The sequence below is a fragment of the Ruditapes philippinarum genome, unplaced genomic scaffold (assembly GCF_026571515.1).
Source record: "Ruditapes philippinarum isolate M1 unplaced genomic scaffold, ASM2657151v2 ctg706_1_1_1_1, whole genome shotgun sequence".
NCBI lineage: Eukaryota > Metazoa > Mollusca > Bivalvia > Venerida > Veneridae > Ruditapes > Ruditapes philippinarum.
Window position 1 is genome coordinate 185,839 of NW_026854344.1, and position 10,135 is coordinate 195,973.

Sequence of the window (10,135 nt, forward strand, 5' to 3'; positions counted from 1 at the left end):
TTACACAATTAAAGTTATTATTCTTGGAGACATGAATGACCTTAAACAGTAAAAAATTCACTTTCAGGGATAGATTACTCAAAAAGCAGAATGATGACCCCTAAACTATTTTTTTTCAATAATTTGTTTTTCAATTATTATGAACTCTCTTTAATTATGCAAAGTTTTAGAAAACTCATAAAAAGAAATTGAGCTACTTCTTGAATTATGTTACCTTATATTCCTATGTTAGTTTTAGGTATTTTATGCGTTTGTTGTTATTACAGGAAGGAAGATACGAGATTGCTATGGATACAGAGATGGAGCACTTTATACCTAATTTTAAACAGAAGAAAGAGGAAATGGAAAGATCAAAGTCAGGTACTTTCATAAAATGATTATTTTGTGCAAAAAAATAGAAAATACTGAAATTGTTTGCTGATAAATGTCTTACTGTACCTCCCATTTCTGTATACTTCTGTTCATTTAATATCTCCAGCGGTGTTACATAAATATTGGGAAAAAAAATAATTCAAATATTGTTCAGTACTCTTTTTAAAACTCATGTATACAATGACTGCCTCATGCCAATTCAGATCCAAGGTAAAAGTCCATATAATTATGCAAAGTCTGAAGGTCAATAAAAATTATGAAAATCCCAGAATAAGGCTGGAAAAGTTGCTAGCCTTACAGTGTTGTGGTGACTTAAAATCCAACAAAACAAACAAACAAATCACTTTTGTAAGATGGTTTTTTTTTTTTAAAACATGTTTTGCAGCATTATCCCAGGGAGCACCTCACATCAAAAAGAAGTGTGTGTCGGTAAATAAACAGAAGAACCGGTATGAAGATTCTGTGAATGCTTTAGCATACCCAGCTCCAAGGCTCCCACCCTCACATTCGAGAAGATGTGATGCCAGGTATTTATACATTAATTACAACATTACATATAATTACCGAAACTTCAGTTTATTGTAATAATTATTATATCATCTTTTATTCTATTCCCTGAAATAAAAGTAAGAAGATTGTTACATTGTTTTGCTTATAATGTTTGTAGGACAATCAGTAAGTTAGCTGAGAAGTTGATGTGTCAGTCACTTAGATTAAATTAAACCTTGTTACAGTCAAGAAACTGTTATTACATATGGAATATTATTATTTCTTTCTTTTCTAATATATGAGTGCGCTGTCTCCTCTAACCAGAGTGTTTTACAAGTATTCAGTTATTTATTATGCAGGCTGAACTCTCTTTTATTAATATATTTGATTAGGATTACCAATAGTTAATTATTTTGTATTCTAGCTATATTGAAATTGATATTCTATCGGGTTTAACAAATTTTTAAAGGCAAAGTATTTTACTTGATTTAAATGTACTATAATTAATAAGGTCAAAAACAAGGATATCTTTTATCTTACATCAATTTAATTATGTACAAACATTCATCATAGAGTTAATATAAAAAAAAAAACACATCAGATTTCAAGATTATGAAAGAATCTATTTCACAAACGTGTAATTTAATTTTGTACAATAGAGAAAAATTGGAGAGGTTACAAAATATGTAAGTATTGTGTAGGAAGGGAGATAATTCAACAAGAGCTTTGTTTATTCTGCATTTTTCTTTGAGGGTTTCTTTAGTCTCTAACCCAAACAACATCTGCAATGTCAAATTTCCTGCAGCAGTTACTTCCCTTGATTAGCATTTGCCACCACATGAAGTCAAGTTGGACTGCCAGAGAACCAACCTTATGATTTCAAATACATTTTCCCTTTTATTGGTTCAAATTTTGTTCTTTAAATCTAATATCATTATAGGTGTCATTATTATGGAAAAATAATGTGTATTGACTTTATTGTAAATTATGAGGTCTAACAACTACACTGTATTGATACTGTATAATATCAACAGCAAATATTTTAACAGCTATTTATTACTTGACCATAAAGCCTGATAGCCGATACTGTAATGCTGTTTTCACTCAAAACAAAATAATTTTCTGGCACCCTTTTCAAGTTGAATGTCATGATTTTGTTTCTTTAAGAACTTAGTCTTTGGTCACATGATATTTGTGGTAGCAGTGGTTCATGTAGGGAAGTGTGACATAACTGTTGCAGGGAGTTTGGTTTTATGTTTGTCTTATGATGCAGGGTTCAAACTAAGATATATTTATTTTTTTACCACACTGAAAATAAACTTCCAGTTTTTGAAATGTCAAAATCAAAATTAATTAACCAACTGTATAGAACCTGGTCAGACTGCACTGAGATGCACGCGCTGATTGGGCAATCTGTACTAGCGTCAAATCTAATCACTTCCGGTATGTGTGAAGTATATTTTATACTATTTTTGATGAATTAAATTTTCAGTCAATGTATTAGACGTCAGTTCTAAATTTTCTAAATTTTGGTATAAAAATTGTACAAAGTGTCTGTAAATTGTGCAGCATTTTATTTGTTTGAACCCTGGTTTATCAGTGTTAAACCTATAGGTGAAATAGGACATTTTTTGTTTTAGACAAAATTGTTTATTAACATTATAATTGTGTATTTTGCAAAAGTGTTAATTTGCCCACAATGTTATATAGTTATATATGTACCATGTAAACATGTATAAAAAGGCTGTGAGAATATATTCTATATCATGTTATGTGATGTGTCCGGCTAAAAAGGTCCGGCTTGACGTATATCTTTTTCTCACATACCTTATAGTGCCACTTTTGCGACTCTGTAAAAATGGTATTGCAAGCTCATGCATATATTTTGATGTAATGTCACTTGCATTATACTATTAACATAGCGTAAAGATGTCCTAAATGCTAGCATTACACTATAAGCATATCAATGAAATAAATGTCTCTTTTTTTTAAATGTAAATAGTTCTTATTTAGATATGTGAATAATAGTGTCACAGGGTGAGAAAAATGTGCAGCCTGACCGGGACTTGAACCCAGGACCATCAGAATACCGTGCCGCGGCTCTACCGTCTGAGCTATTCGGCCGCTTACACATCTTCTCCCCTAAATAGTGAACAGTTCTGAACTGTGACATACTCCCCATATTTAATTTATGTATGGGTAGCTTCATTTCTAATTTTATTGAACTCATCGCAATGCAGAGTTTCGTATAATACAAATTAATTCAACTTGTTCAATAAATTTAGTATTGAACCTTTAGTAAAACTCAGAATTTTTATTAATATGAATATTATGATGTCATGAAGAAGAGGAATATTATGATGTCATGAAGATGAGGAATATTATGATGTCATGAAGAAGAGGAATATTATGATGTCATGAAGAAGAGCACCATGACGATAATCAATAAACATTTCTTAAAATCATCGACAGCAAATCAGAAAGCATGAAATAATTTATTATGTATAAAAAAAAATTCATTCAAGAAAGACAAGCAGGTTTATACTTCAACTGATGTCTTTTTACTGGACACATCACATACTGTTTCTGAATATATGTGTGTACTGGAACTAATAAGGAAATCATTTTTTTATTTAATAGAAAAAAATATCTACTGGATACTTGTGCTATAATTTTTTTCAGTTTTAAAAAACATTTTGTCCCTTTTAAGAAAATTAAAAATCTACGACTGTATTTTTTTTTTGAAAATCTACTTATTATCAATGGAAAAAAAACATGATGTGAGTTGATAAAACATAATCATTAAATCTTTGCAAAATATTGTCTATGAGGGAACTCCATACAGTTTTTTAGTAGCATTGTTTTTCCTTCTGTTTGCAGCAAAAAGAAAAACTAATACAGTTTGATAGACTGATTTGTTTGTGTGATTGTTTCTTTTGTACTGCTTTGATTTTGGATTGAAACACAATTGGTTTCTATATACATGTACATGTAAAGCAAGAAGAATTTAATCAAGTTTCCTATTTGATCTATAGCATTTTCCTTGAATATATGACATTGTTATGATGATTGTTACTGCCCCTGATGTAATAAAGTTTTACATAGCTTTGTTAATTCTTATTAAGTACAGTTCAACCTGTGCAATGCAACACCCTTTGAGAGGCAAATATTTTGGTTGATTCTTTGAGGTATTGCTCTATAGAGGTTAAATCTATTGGGATGTCTTACTTTTGGAAGAATTAAAACTGTGTCACCTTAGTGCAATAACTGGTTAAGTCCTTCTTAATTTAATAGGATTTAACCAGTTATTTTTTGAAGAGGTTACTTCTGTACAGAGGGGGGCACTCTGAAGAGGTTGCACTGTACATTAATTAATTTTATTGAAACAGATCAGTTGTAACTTATTGCTCCCCAGTTTGTTATTTCTATACCATTTTGGTGTCTGCCATAGATAATAAATTATTTATTGTAATTGTTTGGACTCCACTGGGACTTCACTGAGGTTTTTTGGACATATGAAAATATATTTTCGAGTTTTGGGTAGCATTTAATTAATAGGTCTTGTTTAAAAACTTGTGTGCAAATTTTGACCTCTCAGAAGAATCAATTTTATTGTGAAATGCTTTTCACAAAAAATTGGCTAAGAATGATATTAAAAATCAATTTTCAATTTAATTCTGAGTATATTTCTTTGTTATCCTTTGCAGATTTTTCCATTTTAAGTGCTTAACTTAATTTTTGTGAGATTTTAAAATTTTGTATTCTTTTTTTATGTTGAGTTCCTTTAATATTTCCATTTTAAGAGAGATTTGTTAAGCAGTATGTATAGAACTAAAAAAGATATATATTAAACAATTGTTGGGTGAAGAGTTAGATTTTAGAATTTATTACAATAATAATATGTTGCACAATTAAAATAATTCATTGTAGCTGACCTAGATAGTAGATCACACTTTTCTGTTAATTCTTTAAAAAAAAGTATACTAACTTTACCCACTTTTTTATTTAGCACATTATAAGAATGAAAATAGTTTGTAAGAGGTATGTGGCTTTTCAGTGACCATCTTTCTTAAAGTGACATTTTGCTCATTTTTTGTTGTCAAGTTGCACTGAATTGGCTATATGTTTAAAAGATTGACTATTGTAATGGTCAGTGACCAATATTTTAATTGATAATGATAAAAAGTTGGTTTTAAATATAACAACTGCCTAAAATATATAAAAGGGACTGTCCCATTGTTTTTATCAATCAAATGTTAAAGATACATTCTGAAGGTTATTTATAGAATTTTCTGTGAGTCAACTAGGTTACTGATAATAAATCTGAACAAAACTTAAAAATTGAAAACAACTATGGCAAAATCTAAAGTCTGATTTTGACTTTGACCTTTGACCTGTAGAACACCCACCATTTGAGCAGTGTCACGACAAAACAAACATAGTGGGTTTGCGACCAGCATGGATCCAGACCAGCCTGGGCATCCGCGCAGTCTGATCAGGATCCATGCTGTTCGCTATCAGTTTCTTTACTTGTTATAGGGTCTGTAAGCAAAAAGCATGGATCCTGATCAAACTGCGCGGATGCGCAGGCTGGTCTGGATCCATGCTGGTCGCAAACCCATTATGTTGGTTTTGTCGTGACACCCACCATTTACATTTGGATGGGCTTAATGTCACTTTAAATTCTTTTAAACTAATCAGTAAGTGATATTATTACACCTTTCATTATCTCCATGGAACAAACTGAGTCTGCATTTTACACATTTGCCTTTTGTTATATTCATAGCTTTTGTGGGATGTTCCCTGTTTTGAGATAATATATGTTAAGTGCTATGTGACAGCAGCTGTACTTAATCTCTGTGTGTTGTTTTCTTTTTCTGGTCCTTTGGGTTCATTGATTCCAATATGTTAATTAAGTACCATGTATAAGCTTACACAGAATTTATTTCAGTACGATTGTGTGGGAAGCTTTCAGATCTGTTTGTTGATCAACAAGTTCTAAGAAATGAGTGTAAAGTTTCATGCTTAAGGAATCAACAGCTTGCCCACGACGGGATTTGAACCCACGCAGCTAGTAATCCTAAGATTACTAGTCTGACACATTAACCAATTGGCCATGCCGCTACTGGTGTTGAAGAAAGATTACTGCTGACATCTTAATTCTTGAACTATTATGGATTGCACTCAATTATATTCTTAAATATAACAAAAGAAAACAAACAAACATAATGTACTATTATACATGTATAGAATAATTTGAAAATAAATAAGAACTTTTGTGCTTTTAATATACCTAATTTTGTAGTAGTTTTAAGGACAACATATATTTAGACAACATGATAAAAAATAGGTGTTTTTTATGTAACAAAAATCTCATATCCTACATATTTTTTTTTTCTTTCTTTCTTTCTATATGATTAGGTTTAGAGGTTGGTATGCCGCTAGATCTAAAAAGGGGCCACACTATGTTTTGATGTCGCCATATTTCCACGACTCACCAAAAGGTAAACTGTTTCAAAAACTTGCCAAGATGTCGGATGCTGAGATACAGAAACTGCATGGTGATTTATTGTACCGTAAAACAAAGTCGGTTGACCTTGATCAACGTCCCGTTACAGCCCCAGCTGTCATGACGATGGAAGAATATCGTGCCAAAATGAAGGAGAACGATGCATTGTTAAAGGGACGAAATGCAGGTAAATCCACAGGTTCTGGAAATATTACTAAACCACATGTTGATTTTAAAACTGATGAAATAAACGACATTAGAATAGTTGAGAAAGAAGTTGATGAGAGAGTTAAAAGTCCAGAGCCAACAGAGCTTGATGACATAGTTGAAAATGTGGACGAATCGAAGTGTAGTTTAGATTCGTCTGTGACTGAAAAAATTAAAGAGATTACTAATGAAAAGAAGATAGATACAGCTGTCAAGACTGGAAAACAAAGGGCGTTATCAGCCTATGCTCATAGACAGGATCATCTAAAAGATGAACAAGATTCTGTGTATCTGAGTGGACAAGAAGGACGTTATCCTAGATCTAAATCAGCTGCAGAAGTTCATCAAACAGAGGCTATTGAAGATGTTGCCCCTATGCCGTATATGGACCATAGCAAACCGAAAATCGTTTCTGTTGGCAGCATCGGAAAGATCTCGTTACTGGAAAGTATATCTGAAGCTAAGTTCTGGGAAGACTTGGCAATAAAGCAGCAAAAGGAGAAGAATAAACAGAGTTCGGAAATTGCAGCAAAGTCTGAAAAAGATGACAGTGGTACTGAAAGTATTGGAGAAGATGCTGCCGACGATGCCCTTATTACAGAGAAAATTGCTAGTCAGTCAAAGAAGAAAAATAGTAAAAACAAAATGCACTCTGATGAAATGTTGAAAGACACTGATATTATCTCCTTGATTTTGGAAGATGAAAAAGCATTGAAGAAGAAACTAAGGAAATACCAAAAGAAATCCAAGTTTGATTATTCAACAGCCAGATCTTGGAGTTCAGGTAGTTCAAGGGCCTCAAAGTTAGGTTCAGCTAACAGTAGAAGTTCAAGCTCCTCAGGAATTCGAACTGGGACACCAGGAACACCAGGGGCAAGTGTGAAAGAGAATTGTTTATCACCTGATCCATGTCAAACTAAATCTGATTCACAAAATGCGAATCAAGTACATTCAAAATCGGAAGACAAAGCAACTTCTGCAAAGAAAAAGGTGATAGTTAGTGACTCTAATGACACTAGCAAAGCGAATGTAAAACCTAAAGTCAGTAAATATGAAAGGTTAGTAAATAGACTTGGGGATGATCTCACACCTTATATGAAGCATCAGATGATGAAAATAACTGTTTGATTTTATATTTAGCCAGGAAATGTTAATCAATTTACCTTTGATTCTTTAGTTACTTCCAACTATTTTTCTTTGGAAAAAAAACATATAATAAACAGAGAGGATTTTTTTGTGCACTGCCATTTTTTCTCTATCTTAATTTATGTTTTAATATTTGTGGTATAAATGAAAACTCGGTGCGAAAAAAATATCATCAGTATTTTCAATACATTATGTTTGTATCTTCAGAATTATGTTTGAAACTTTGATACCTATTAACATTGATGTCCGTCCATGGTCTCCTCCACTATTAAAGCTTGGAAGTCACCATTTACTGTGTTGTTGTGATCAAAAAATCAGATCGTAAAGAGATAAGAATGTTTTTTTAAGGAAATATTTTGTTAAAGGCCCATTACGCCTCAGAAATGCAAATAATTTAATTTCCGAAAACCTTTTTATTTTTTGGTATCTTGTTACAGTTTTCAAAATTATACTAATTTTTCATATCTTTTGCTATTGCTCTGTCAGCATTTGGTATAATTATAGTGAATAAGTACTTTCATTCGGAACTGCCTCGGCTATTATCTATAATAACCTCGGAAACAATACAGATTGAAAGTAGTTCTACCACGTGGTTTCAGATGTAAACAGAAACAGAGATAATGTAAAACAAATGTATATTTTTGACATCTAATGTCTGTTCCGGTACTCTTATGCTTGAAAATATGTCTGACAACAATTTGTAATTTAAATATGCCCACTGATGTTCAATTTTAAACAATCTGACTAAATGTCAACAGGTTGGTTTTTTGTACTTTCGGTTTCTACAACCATAATAATAAATATATAAGTAATGTATTGTTTGCTTTTGTACCTATGAATTCACTTATTTTAGGTGGACTTTTAGTACATATATTGTAAATAAACTTGTCAACAACTCCCAGCATTAAATAACTATTTGTTTACATGTTTAGTTTCTAAGCGTAGGTTAGATCGAAATACCGCATCTGTTCTGTGTATTCATACTATTGTGTTCGGGATCCTTTTCCGAAGACTGACGGAAAGGGCCGAGTAGTTGCGATTGTAAGTACTTTGTATGGAAGTGAAAATACTACTTTGTTTACATTTTGCTACCTTTACTGCATGTTTAGCGCTACTTCATTCAGTATTTAAACATGTTACATACTCTAAATTTATTATTGAAACATTATTAAACACATGATTGACATTTCTAAAGAATTAAGATATATGGATTTCTAAGGCATAATGTTCCCCTGGCTTGTTTTTGAGGTTGATTAAATGTGTTAAGAGAGCTTCGATGTGGGATACTATTTATTAAAATAAGATTTTTACAGAAATCTATTTACCTATGTGATTTATAAATTCACTTTTCACTACCACAGGGCTTTCTTCAGACTGTCCAAATGTTTATTTTGCTGTGAATCTCAATTATTTCTATTATCATTATATTTCCTTTGTAATACCAATTTTGTAATATGAATTAACTCCAAACAGTTGGCATGTCCCTACCAAAAACCCTGTTGAAAATTCAGGTACATTTAACTTTTTTTCTGATAGGTTTGTGTAACATTTTTTATTAATTACTTATTCATTTATTTATTTTACATAAATTGAGCTCATTATTTTTCAAAACACAGTATTTTTAAATTGTTTAAAAAAAACTTCTAAGAGTCTAGGTTGTTTTATAGCTCACACCTGAACATATTTAGTTTGAAATTAAAGGTACATTATTCTCCAAGCATTATATCAAAGTCCATTTCTGTGAAAAAATAGTACTATTATCAGTGGCAGCAAAATCAATTGTCCATATTGTCAAGGTTAAATTGTCCCACAGCCAGTATGGACAAATGATATTTTTTCAAAATTTACTTTATAAGTAAATTTCATATGGACAGGTAAAAAACACTTCAGATAAAACAGACGAGCAAGTAAAAATGAGATTGTGCTGGCCCTGATTATATATACATGTATTTTATACCTATGATTCTGTATTTGAAAAGTCCATATTACTGTATTATGATTTGTAAGATTTCACAACTATATATGGTTTGTTTGGGTGCTATTATACAATATCTGTGATATACCATGCATTTGTCAATAAAATGATTAAATTTTAATGGCACTAATGTCGTAATTTTTATGTGTTAAATATATAAAAACCAACTGGTTTTCATAAAAATATGAAGTATCTTATCACTTATACAGGTTGGTAGGTAAGAGTGTAGATAAGGTTTTGAGCTTCAGCCTTTGGCGAGTAGCACATTCCTCAAGGAGAAAGAACTCAACTTTGACACATAAATTTTATGACCTTGATATTAAAATTAATTAATGTTTTTTTTGTTTGTTTGTTTCATTTTACGCCTTTTCCCCCAACAGTATTTCAGTCATATAGGCGGGTAGTTTCTACATCGCTTTTGGAGAGTTACACCCGTA

General features: G+C 31.5%; 1 protein-coding gene across 4 annotated transcripts in view; it reads left to right on the forward strand.

The window, feature by feature from the left end:
* Nucleotides 1–9,819, forward strand: part of LOC132739879 (uncharacterized) — a 49,001-nt gene extending 39,182 nt beyond the window's left edge. For 3 of the 4 annotated variants that reach the window (XM_060727694.1, XM_060727696.1, XM_060727697.1), the window contains 4 exons: nt 267–360; nt 758–899; nt 1,521–1,547; nt 6,283–9,819. In XM_060727694.1, the coding sequence (XP_060583677.1) occupies nt 267–360; nt 758–899; nt 1,521–1,547; nt 6,283–7,705 (1,686 nt within the window). In that variant the 3' untranslated portion in view covers nt 7,706–9,819. The remainder of the gene's footprint in view (nt 1–266; nt 361–757; nt 900–1,520; nt 1,548–6,282) is intronic. The other variant, XM_060727695.1, reaches the window with a different exon arrangement.
* The last annotated feature ends 316 nt before the right edge of the window (nt 9,820–10,135 follow it).